Here is a 12,249-nt window from a genome sequence, read left to right as displayed (position 1 = left end):
TCACAGCAGAGGGCCTTCTCGGTAGTGGCGCCCGCCCTGTAGAACGCCCTCCCATCAGATGTCAAGGAAATAAACAACTATCTGACTTTTAGAAGACATCTGAAGGCAGCCCTGTCTGGGGATGTTTTTAAATGTTTGGTGGTTTATTGTGCTTTTAATTCTGTTGAGAGCCACCCAGAGCGGCTGGGGAAACCCAGCCAGATGGGCGGGGTATAAATTGATGATGATGATGATGATGACTCTTGTTTTTAAGACACTCTTATTCTCAGAACGATGGGTGGGTTTTGATGAAGAGGTTGTGAGCTGAGCCCCAAACCTGGTGATTCCATGTGGGATTATGTTATCCAAGTTGCTTTCAATTCAAACCAGGGCTGGGTGATATATCGATACGTCAACCCAAACCGGTCTGAAGTCCGTATTGTGATATTGGTTTCATCATTTTTGACCTGGCGATATATTGTGAATTGTGGTCCGTGTGTGCTATGCAAACAAAATCACAATGTGGGGGAAACCGTGAAGCCAGCCAATACCTTTGCACAGGTCCATCCTTATTTCGTGATGTATACCGCGATGTTTAAAGGTAAAGGTAAAGGGACCCCTGACCATTAGGTCCAGTCGTGACCGACTCTGGGGTTGCGCGCTCATCTCGCATTATTGGCCGAGGGAGCCGGCGTATAGCTTCCAGGTCATGTGGCCAGCATGACAAAGCCGCTTCTGGCAAACCAGAGCAGCACATGGAAATGCCATTTACCTTCCTTCCTATTTATCTACTTGCATTTTGATGTGCTTTTGAACTGCTAGGTTGGCAGGAGCTGGGACCAAGCAACGGGAGCTCACCCTGTCACAGGGATTCAAACCGCCGACCTTCTGATCAGCAAGCCCTAGGCTCAGTGGTTTAGCCCACAGCGCCACCTGGGTCCCTGGTGATGTTTAGCTGGTGATATATTGCGATGTTGAAAACCGGGTATCGCCCAGCCCTACTCTGTGCTAGTGTGACCCGGCTGGCAACCAAGGCACCAAATTCCTCTCACCTCGTAGTGATTGCGGAAGTGGCTGATGCGCACGTGCTCATCCATGTAAGTGTGGTCAAAGTTCTCCTGGAGCCAGCGGACGTCGCACCAGTAGAAGTCCCACTCCCCTTCGCTGTCGGGAAAAGGTCAAACAACATCCAGTTGGGCACAAAAAACCCAGCACATCAAGGTCCCTTTCGCTCCTTCGCTGCACCGCTTTTATGGATCTGTTAATTGGCTGGCTTAAAATGCCATAAACATCCTGGACCTTTAATTTAAGCGCATATGTTGCTCCCAGGACTGCTTTCATCCAAGCATATCCATTTTCCAGAACTATGAATAAAGAGGCATTTTATGTCAGTGTGTTTATTGCAAACTGTCACAGGAGAGCCTATCAGCCACCCTTGGAACAAAATCATTTCAGTCAAAGGTGCAACCGGAGCCATTTTAATATATGTTAAATAAAGATTTGACACGGTTTCCTTGACTGCCAAATGAGGCCGCGGCTATCAGGTAACATGTTGCGTTTCTGATATTCCACACTGTTTCATCTCCCAGGAATTACAATGGAAACAAAGGAATCCCAGAAAACGTCTCATCTTCCTGCCCAGAAAAAGCACATCCAAGGAGCTCTGTTAGAGCCACTCTCCTCATTTTTAACTGGCAGCAACAGCATATTATTGAATGGCGCTCTGAAGATTGTTCTTAGGGGACATCTCACTGACAGTAACAATTTTAGCAAAAGCTTTGCCAATTCTCATCTCATTTTATAAGAACTATAACTTTGAAGAACTGATGTCTGAGCTTGCTTTCCCCCCCCTCTTCCCTCTCATCTGCTTTTCCTCATGTGTCATGTATTTTTAGATTGTATGCCTGCGGGCAGGGAACTATCTTAACTATGGATGTTAAGCTGCTAGGGGAGCCTTTTCCACTGAAGAGCGGGGTATAAATATTTCAAATAAATAACAAGAAAATGTCAATGCAATATGCAGCGTAGGATTCACATGGAGAGCAGCACTAGAAATCAACGGGAGGGCTTCAAAGTGGTCTGACCCCAGAGCTGACTTTTATCACCTCAGAGACCAACAGGAAATGGTCCCCTGCAGAAACAGAGCACCCACCCTCAACAGGGCGGCAAAGGAAGATCAGCTGTCAGCTTCCTGCGCTACATTCTATGGCCGCGCTTCACAAGACGAAGCGGCGGCCATAGAAAACCTCGCCGTCTTGCGAATGCCTCGCGCAACGCAAAACTCTTTCGTCTTGCGAGTCTTTCGTTGCGCGAGGCATTCGTCTTGCGAGGTACCACTGTATGTATTTCTTCAGTTCTTGCCAGAAGAGCAGGGGGAAGGCATGTTCAGCAAAGCAGAAGGCAGAAACCACTGTTGAGATAAGAGGTTTGGGGAGTGGGATTCTTGCACCAGGAAATAAATTCTGCGGTTGTTTGCCGTGGCTTGGATTACGAGAGAAGAAGACACCCCCCCACACACACATACACACCCTTAAGAAGAAAAATGCAAGCCTTACTCTTTCACTTCAACCCATCCTGGTCGCTGCCGAAGGACGTCTATAATGGTGTTTGTAAGGGCACACTTGAACCGGATGGAAGCTCGGGGTTCTCTGTATATAAGCAAGACACATGGATCCCGTTAGATGGAGGGTAGCAGGGCATTGCATTGCAAATAAGTCATCTGCTAATCTCTCTCTCTCTCTCTAACCTAGCAAATGACACAACAAATGCAATTAAGATGCGTTTAAAGGGCGATGGGGGCTCTGGCAGGGAGGAAGATGTAAAATGCCCACTCTCCAGACCTTAGAGCAGCCTTCTCCAGCCTGAAGCTCTGCGGATTTTTTGGACTACAGTTTTGTTTCGTAAGTTGCTTAGTGGTTCCATGACTATTAAGCAGTATATAAATGCCATGAAATAAAAAAATTAAATAAAATACACTACTAGCCTGTAGCAATAGCAACTTACCTGTCACAGCCTTCCGCCAAAGAATGATCGGACCCCTACAAAAGCCTGCTACGTATTGTTTATGTACCACTTCTTATTTCTTTTTATTTATTTTAATTTTTATTCACAATTTTCAATAGTTTTACAATCATTCTAACATATCAAAGCTCAACTTTCTTCCTCCTCTTTCTGCGGTCCCTTAAATTTATTTTTTACATTTCCTGCATATTCTAAATTAACCTAACTTATTGTTGTATCTTTAGTTTTAGATCTTATGATTTATGTGGAAATTGTTTCCATTAGGTTGCGTAATTTTTGATGTGTATTATTTATTGTTTATGACTTCTGTTATGTTTGCAATTATGTAAATCTTGTCATGTTGTAAGCCTCCTTGAGCATAGTTTCAACTTTGGAAGGCAGCATACAAATAAAATGATGGTGATGATATTCCACAAGTTTTGCATCCATTCTTCTTTTGCTGGTTCTTCCCATTTCTCAGACGCCATCCTGAACTTACTCGGCCACACCTTTGGGGTTTGTTTGCAAGGCACATGAGACCCAAATGGAAAGAGGAAAGGTGAGTTTTCCACTCCATGTGGCAGAAAATGGGCTTGTGTGATATGCACTAGGCTCAGGAGCCAAAGCAGGGACACAGCCAAGAGACTGGGCATTCCTGGAGGTGGGGCAGTGAATTGAAAGCCCCCACCCTGACCCCCGCTTTTAAGTCACCTCTCTGTCTTGAATGCAGATTAGAACATTTGATGAACGCCACAGCCATGGGAACAGGAAAGCTCTTTGGATCATAGAATCATACAATCATAGAATCATAGAGTTGGAAGAGACCACAAGGGCCATCCAGTCCAACCGCCTGCCGAGCAGGAAACACCATCAAAGCATTCTTGACATATGCCTGTCAAGCCTCTGCTTAAAGACCTCCAAAGAAGGAGACTCCACCACACTCCTTGGTAGCAAATTCCACTGCCCAACAGCTCTTACTGTCAGGAACTTCTTCCTAATGTTTAGGTAGAATCTTCTTTCTTGTAGCTTGAATCCATTGCTCCGTGTCCACTTCTCTGGAGCAGCAGAAAACAATCTTTCTCCCTCCTCTATATGACATCCTTTTATATCCAGGCAATATCTGCTAATTATAAGGCATCTCCTTCCATTTGCTTAACCATCCTTTCATTTTGAACATGACAAACGATCCTTGGCAGGAGGGACTTTCACAATTGTTATCAAAATAATGCGAAACAACTGAGCCTCATCATATGGGGAATGTTTGGCTCAAAGTATACGCCGCCTACCTGAAACGCATTTCAATGCAGATCCCAGCTGCCTGGGTTTGAGGCAGTGAATGGCAAGTAGGCAGCGATAATCGAGAGGCAGCAATGGCCCGACTTGGCTTAAGGCAGATTCCTATGCCCAGTTTTTCATTATCTGCCGGCCTTCTATTGACATGTCCTTCGTTTTACTGCTAGACCTGTCGGAACATTGTGAAAACTGTCTCCAGTTTTCCCCCTCTCGCTTTTAGGAAACACAACTTGCCAGGGTAGGTTTGCGTACGCAGCGGCAACTGGTGCACCTTGGGTCTGGAAGAGGCGGAAGGCAGGGAGGCCAACAGTAGGTGGCGCCAGAGCCAACGAGAGGAGGAGCTAACTAATTCTGGTTTCCTTCCCATCCTCCTCCCTGTTGACTTCTACAAAGACAAAAAAACAGAAACTAAAGAGGAGGATGCTGACAGCTCCCTGGAATTAGCTGTAAGTAAGAAGAAAAGGGACGCGGGTGGTGCTGTGCGAAGCAGGTTCCTATGTCTTAAGGGAAGGGTCGCAGCGCAGAGGTACGGTAGAACACCAGGTGGCTTTGCATGCAGAAGGTGCCAGCTTAGAACCCTGGCAGTATGTCCAGGTAGGACCCAGGTGGCGCTGTGGGTTAAACCACTGAGCCTAGGGCTTGCCGATCAGATGGTCAGCGGTTCGAATCCCTGCAACGGGGTGAGCTCCCGTTGCTCGACCCCAGCTCCTGCCAACCTAGCAGTTTGAAAGCACGTCAAAGTGCAATTAGATAAATAGGTACCGCTACAGCAGGAAGGTAAATGGCGTTTCCGTGTGCTGCTCTGGTTCGCTCTGGCCACATGACCCGGAAGCTGTACGCCGGCTCCCTCGGCCAATAATACGAGATGAGGGCCGCAACCCCAGAGTCGGTCACGACTGGACCTAATGGTCAGGGGTCCCTTTACCTTTACCTTTAAGAAGAAAGCAGGCAGGTAGGGGCTGACTGAGAGCAGGCCGAGGTTGGTGGGGCAGGACCCCCTTCGCCCTAGTGAACCAGCCTCCACTGTGTGTGCAGGAAGATGGAATCATAGAATAGTAGAGTTGAAGGGACCCCCAAGGGTCATCCAGTCCAACTCCCTGCAATGCAGGAATCCTTCCCACAGCCGTCCCTGAGTGGGCTCAAACCACCAACCTTCTGGTTAACATAGAGATCTCCACAGGCACGATAGGCAAGTCATAATTTTGTGGGATTATAACTTTAGTGGAGTTTGTTGCATGCGAGTTTGCGGTTTACCCCTGAGAAATACCTGACATTGTGGAGAAATGCCTAAAAATCACCCCACCATGCGTTTCGGCTTTTCAAAGCGATGGGGAAATCTACACTTTTCTTGCATCAAAAGTATTACACCGGTTTCTGTTTGGAATACAACTCTGCCCATTTCAGCAGAGAGTCCATGAAAATACAGTGGTACCTCAGGTTACAGATGCTTCAGGTTACAGACGCTTCAGGTTACAGACTCCACCAACCTCAGGTTAAGAACTTTGCTTCAGGATGAGAACAGGGGGGCGGCAGCAGCAGTGGGAGGCCCCATTAGCTAAAGTGGTTCCACAGATTAAGAACAGTTTCAGGTTAAGAATGGACCTCCAGAATGAATTAAGTTCTTAATCCGAGGTACCACTGTATTCACGCAGAAAGAGGAAATTAATTTTAAATGATTTGATCAGCTGTGGGAGAGGGGGGACAACCAAGCACTCACCGTTCTTTCAGTTTTTGGTAACCGTAAGGCCCTTTGTAGTTTACGTTCTGCAACAAGATAAAAAGAAAAGCAAATGCAAATGGAATGTTAAATATATCCTTTTAAAAAAACCACCACTCCTCTGTTATGATGAGGTACCATCAAATGTAATGTAAGACATCAGAGATATATTTTTTCTTCAGTTCTATGTGGAACTGGCGACTAAAAATGAGATGCTAGCTCCTAAAAACATGATAGCATGATGACCCAGAAATTTGAAATATTCTATTTGGCCCTGTCTCTTATATCACTCAGTCTATAAAAGAAAGTATACTAGTGATACAATATTTTACACTTTCTCTCTCCTTCCTAAAGGAGCCAGGGGTCTAGCAAGCCCAGCTGCAAATTATTGCAAAACTCACGGCTTGTTTTTGCTTTTCTCTCTCTCTATCCCTTGTGAAGATAAAATGGTGCTGGGGTGGGGAGGGGACATGGAGTGAAGGGATAAATTGTTTTATAGTAAATTGTAAATTATGACATACATATTGCCATGTGCATTTGGGTGGCCTCAAAAAAGCAGTCAATAACTTTAATCGGTTAATTTACCGATTAGCTAGAAGTCAGTTAATTGGCTGAAAATATCCGTAATATGTTGCCAGCGTGGTTTGGTCTATCTATGCCAATAAAATGGCGCCTTTATGATACCTCCAGAATCAGAGGCACCACGCCTTCTTTGAGTACCAGTCACTGGGGCACAAAAGTGGGCTGGGCTCTAGCTTGTGGGATTCCCATAAGGCATCGGGTTGGCCACTGTGGGGGTATGGGATACTAGATGAGACATGCCAAGGAGAAATAAGAAAAAGGGGAAAGTCCCACCACCTCTACATTCTGCCCTTGGCACACACGTAATTTTACCAGGCCCTTAAGAACTGGGATATTCCACTCCAGCAGAGCTGAACAAGACACCGTCATTTTAATAGTGGGAACCTCAAGCATTGTGTATCATGAACATCAACAGGAGTCTTCTTGCAGGACCACTTTTGCACAATAAGCACCCAATGCTTGCCCCCAGCACCAGCATGGGCTGCTAATGGTCTGAGCAGTCAATGTCTCGTCTGGGAAGAAGGAACAGGGCACTGCTCCTAGTGACTGCAAGGCCTCTGGATCACAAGGTAGCAATCCAGCTCCAGGTATGCCTTGAAAGATTCCATCAACGGTGTCTCCAATAATGTTTGCACATCACTTGGGAAGACAGGTGAACTAACGCCAGTGTACTGGAAGAAGCAAAGATCACCAGTGTCGAAGCAACGGTTCTTCAACATAACTTCATTGAACTGGTCGTGTTGTGCGGATGCCTGATGATCGTCTTCCAAAGCAACTACTCTATGCTGAACTTCAAAATGGAAAGCGTAAAGCTGGGTGGTCAACAAAAGAGGTTTGAAGACTGTCTCAAGGCAAATCTTTAAAAATGTAGTATAAACACCAACAACTGGGAAAGACTGGCCTGCGGGCGCTCCAATTGGAGAACAGTCTTTACCAAAGGTGTCATGGGCTTTGAAGACACTCAAACTCAGGACAAAAGGAAGGAACGTGCTAAGAGGAAGGCATGTTTGGCAAACCCTCACTTTGATCAACTCCTGTCTGAAAAACCTATGTCCCCACTGTGGAAGGACATGTGGATCTAGAATTGGCCACCACAGTCGCTTATGGACACACTGTTAAGACCGTGTTCATGGAAGACAATCTTATTTGGCTATGAGCGATCGCCAAAGAAGAAGAAAATGCCTGGAGTTGTCGGGCACCTGACTGCCTTAACTGGCATGTGGGGCAGGGTGTCGCATCACATCAAGGCAACTGAGCGCATCTCTAAGATCACATTCTGAACACGTATTTGTCTTCCTGTTTGTCATGCACAGCCCATACTTCTCTTCCCTCCTGGTAGTGTTTTCGTCGTGCCGATGATACCACATTCTCTGAGCACTGAAGCTGCGATACTCTGTGGTTGGGGAACATATGATACATCTTTCTCCGCCAGATCACGCATTCACTGCAGTTGCGGCTGCTGAATGAGACGTGATTGTCACAGATACCCACTCAGTGTTTGTTTGCTCATATGGGCAGAATTTTGAAATATTGTACTGAATAATTCTGAGGCTGACAAAAAAGATGCAATGAGACGTATGACATTCACAGACGCCCCAGCTGTCCTTGTTTACCAGCGACAGTTCTTGGTCAAATCACTGCTCCTGTTTTTTTTTAAGGGTGGGTGGGATGCCATGGTAAAAGTGTCTTTGCACAAGTTGCTAAGAGCTGCTGCCATGTTTCAGGGTTAAGCTCCCTCCCCAGGGTTTCCGGTGGAGAAATCACAGAGTGCGATAAATCTTGGCTCTAGCGAAGGTAAATGGCTGCATGCGAACAATTAAGGGCCAAACCAGACACAGAAAGTCTTTGCTGTGCATTGCCACAAGTTTTGAAATATTAACAGAAGTCATGGGGATCGTATGGATCATAGAATGGTAGAGTTGGAAGGCACTCAGAGGGACCCCCAGAGCCTCAAAGCCTCAACTTTCCCCACTAAACCATTTTCCGGATGCAAACTACCCTCCCCCCTCAGATATGCTGTCTGGCTTGTGGGGGAGAAACTTGCAGGAATATTTTGGGGCAAACAGCAGGTTGGGGGTGGTAGTGTAATCTGAGCTGAGAAAAGAGCATAGGAGAACCGTGGTTCCTCGCCCCCCCGCCCCCCCACCCTCTGCTCTGCGTGGCTGCCATTAATATTTTAAGGAAAACTGCAGGAGGTCCTGACCGCCAGCTTCCCATGGCTTGTCTGATTTGATGCTCGGAAGGCGCCACGCAGCATGCAGCCTGCTGTTTTGGACACGTCACTACAGCTGCTAAGGCATATTCCCAACCCCTGAGAACACATTATTATGGGATATTGTAGGACACTCCTGCTTTTCCCAGGAGGGCTTTCTCTTGTAGCTGTTAGAGAAGTGGACTAAAGGGTATTTGCACTAAAAGAATCGTGCAGCAGGAGAGCCTACAGCGAAGTGTTGGGCTCCACAATATCCTCTTACATGTGACAACTGGGGTGTCAGAATCATGTCCCGATTTACACCTGTGCAAATCTGGAGGGCACATACCTAACTGCGAAAAGTTACTTCCTTGGTTGGAAATGTCACAAGACCATATGGCGGTCCCTCATCCATCTGGCTTGATCGCTAGTGTCCCCCTCCCCCACTCATCTACTCCCCTCCCCCACCCTAATGCCCCCTCCCACCCAGTGTCCCCCTCCCCCACCTAGTGTCCCCCTCCCCTTGCACCTCCCCGCCCACCTTGTTCTTGGCCATGGCGCTCCTCTTTCTGCTCCGGAGGGGGATCAGCCCAGAGCCGCCTCCGCCGCCATCCGGCGCGTCCCGTTTCCACGACAACAGGGGCGGGGGCGAGGCTGGTGGGCGGGGCCTGAGAGGAGGGGGAGGCGCGGAGTCCTTGCTTTGTGGGTGGGGGCGGGGGGGGACTAATCGCAGGCAGGGCTGAGCCCCGGAACGTGCCTTAAAACTGGGCAGAGCTCGGCACCTGGTGGAGAGCGCAGGGGGGGGGGCGAGAGGGTCTCTGAGCATGCCTGGAGTGCTTTTCGCCTCGGCGCTGCGGCCACCCCGGCCGCCTACGCGGCATACCTGGGGGAGATCAGAGAGGCGACGGGATGGAGGCAGGATTGAGTCCCGAGCAAGGCATCTGTTTCTCCTCCTCCTCATTGTTTTTGGGTTATTGCTATTGTTTTGCATATTGCTGAGCTGGAAATAAATTCCCTATGCGGTTTGCCGAAACACAAGGTGTTTGCATTGAAACAGTGTCTAAAAGCCAACGCTGAAAACAAGGTGCCTTAGTCGCCATTTCTCAGATGAACCCGACTGACTGGGTCATCGTAGGGACAAAATAGGACGTACTCTCCGAGATAATATATGCAATGAATAAATGCCAAGCAAGTTGGGCACCTTTAGGCTCCTAGAAGTCTACACGAACTCACCTGAGAGGAAGCTCTGCTTCCATGGTAGGGCTGCTTCTGAGTAAACAGGCGGAGCGTCAGGTTGCACTCTTAGAATCCCAGAGTTGGAAGGGACCATGACGATCATCTAGTCCAACCCCCTGCAAGGCAGGAATCTTTTGCCCAACATGGGGCTCAATCCTAGGAGGACCCTGAGACTAGGAGTCTCCTGCTGGCTGAGCTATGAGGAAAAGTTAAAGGTAAAGGTAAAGGGACCCCTGACCATTAGGTCCAGTCGTGACCGACTCTGGGGTTGCGCGCTCATCTCGCATTATTGGCCGAGGGAGCCGGCGTTTGTCCAAAGACAGCTTCCAGGTCATGTGGCCAGCATGACAAAGCTGCTTCTGGCGAACCAGAGCAGCACATGGAAATGCCGTTTTCCTTCCCGCTGTAGCGGTTCCTATTTATCTACTTGCATTTTGATGTGCTTTCGAACTGCTAGGTTGGCAGGAGCTGGGACCGAGCAACGGGAGCTCACCCCGTCACAGGGATTCGAACCGCCGACCTTCTGATCAGCAAGCCCTAGGCTCAGTGGTTTAACCACAGCGCCACCTGGGTCCCATGAGGAAAAGTTAAGGAGCGCTTAATTTGGATGCTTGTGCGCCAAGTATCTGAAAACCCACAAATAGTAATAGCACTTCTTTGAGCGCTGACAACCACAACCTTGGCAACTCCTTAAAATAGCCCTGTAAGGTAGGCCAGTATTGTCAGCTGCATATGAGATGGCAGTTCATGACTGATGTAATAATAATAGTTACAGGTAGGTAGCCGTGTTGGTCTGAGTCGAAACAAAATAAAAAAAATTCCTTCAGTAGCACCTTAAAGACCAACTAAGTTTTTATTTTGGTAAAAATAAAAACCAAAATAAAAACTTAGTTGGTCTTTAAGATGCTACTGAAGGAATTTTTTTATTTTGTAATAATAATAGTAATAATAACAATAATTTTATTTATACCCCGCCCAGATGGGCGGCTTCGAACACAGATAATAATAAAAAATAAAAACTTCACACATTAATAGTAACAATCTAATCCAATATGAAAAGTCACAATAATTTTAAAATAAACGATTTATATCAAATAAAGCAATATTCAACAATCCATTAGAATCCAATAAAGGTAAAGGTAAAGGGACCCCTGACCATTAGGTCCAGTTGTGACCGACTCTGGGGTTGTGCGCTCATCTCAACAGTAAAATTAAACACCAGCATATAACCAAACACTTATCATTACAATAAAGAATTGTTAATCTATAATCAATAAAAATAACAACAAATCACAATGCATAAAATACCACAAAACATACAAAACCATGTAAAAGGATCAGATTGAGAAACAAGGACACGCAACTTATAAAATTATTATTTTTTAAAAAAGTTTTGACTCAGCAAGGCCTTCCAAGTGAACCACTGGGGTTTTTAGCCTTTGCATGCCTACAAAACCAAGGATGATCAAGCAAACGTAGAAACCAAAAGATGGGTTCTGGAGAGAGGCACTTAGGAATGGCAAATGGCAGAGTTATCCAACAATCCAACTGGAAAAGCAGGAAAGGACAAGGCTTGGCTGGGCCAGGCAGCCAGACAAAGGAAAGAACCGGTCTCCAGGACCGCTGACAGTGAAGGTGGTGAGGACAGTGAAGAAGTTCCTTGCATGGCTCCTTGGTGAGGCAATTGCCAAGGGAGGCACCCAGGTAAACACCCGGTCAGCAAGATCCAGATTTCTTGGTTAGGGCACAGGAGAAGCCACACCCTGTCATCTTCAGACAGATACGCAAACTTTCAGCTTGTCCACAAACCAGAGCAGATTGTGGATTTGCACTGACTTGCCTCCCCATTAATGCAGAGGTGTCCACACTGCGTCCTCCCAGCCCCAGTTGTGTCCAGGGCCTTTTTTCATGGTTTCCCCATCCTTGGATAATCCAAAATAATCAGTATTTTTAAAGAGCATGCATTTAAAGGGGTAGGGGGCAGGTAGGGAAGTTCAGAATGACATTCGGAAGAGATCTACATTTTGCTCCAGTGTGGACAAGCCCTTTTGTGGTGTTTTTATTTTATTTTAAATATTGTGTTGTTTTATGGATTTGCCTGTTGTGAACTGCCCTGTGGCTCGTGCAAGGGGTAGTATGTACATTATCTAAATAAATAAGTAAATGAAGAGTGAGACGGAAGCATAGCCAGCAGAGAATTGGCTCCTCTTTAACCAGGCCTTTGGCTGATTAACATCTTTATAGAATCATG

At 46.8% G+C, this 12,249-nt stretch overlaps 1 protein-coding gene across 2 annotated transcripts in view; it reads right to left on the bottom strand.

Moving 5' to 3' along the window:
• TTLL9 (tubulin tyrosine ligase like 9) overlaps window positions 1-9,386 on the bottom strand; it is a 33,134-nt gene extending 23,748 nt beyond the window's left edge. For both annotated transcript variants that reach the window (XM_035124031.2, XM_035124032.2), the window contains exons 1-4: window positions 9,304-9,386; window positions 5,990-6,036; window positions 2,535-2,627; window positions 1,032-1,143 (exon numbers count right to left, since the gene is read on the bottom strand). In XM_035124031.2, the coding sequence (XP_034979922.1) occupies window positions 1,032-1,143; window positions 2,535-2,627; window positions 5,990-6,036; window positions 9,304-9,318 (267 nt within the window). In that variant the 5' untranslated portion in view covers window positions 9,319-9,386. The remainder of the gene's footprint in view (window positions 1-1,031; window positions 1,144-2,534; window positions 2,628-5,989; window positions 6,037-9,303) is intronic.
• Between the last annotated feature and the right edge of the window lie 2,863 nt (window positions 9,387-12,249).

Source organism: Zootoca vivipara, chromosome 7 (assembly GCF_963506605.1).
Source record: "Zootoca vivipara chromosome 7, rZooViv1.1, whole genome shotgun sequence".
Classification (NCBI taxonomy): Eukaryota; Metazoa; Chordata; class Lepidosauria; order Squamata; family Lacertidae; genus Zootoca; species Zootoca vivipara.
This window is presented reverse-complemented; position numbering and strand designations above follow the sequence as displayed.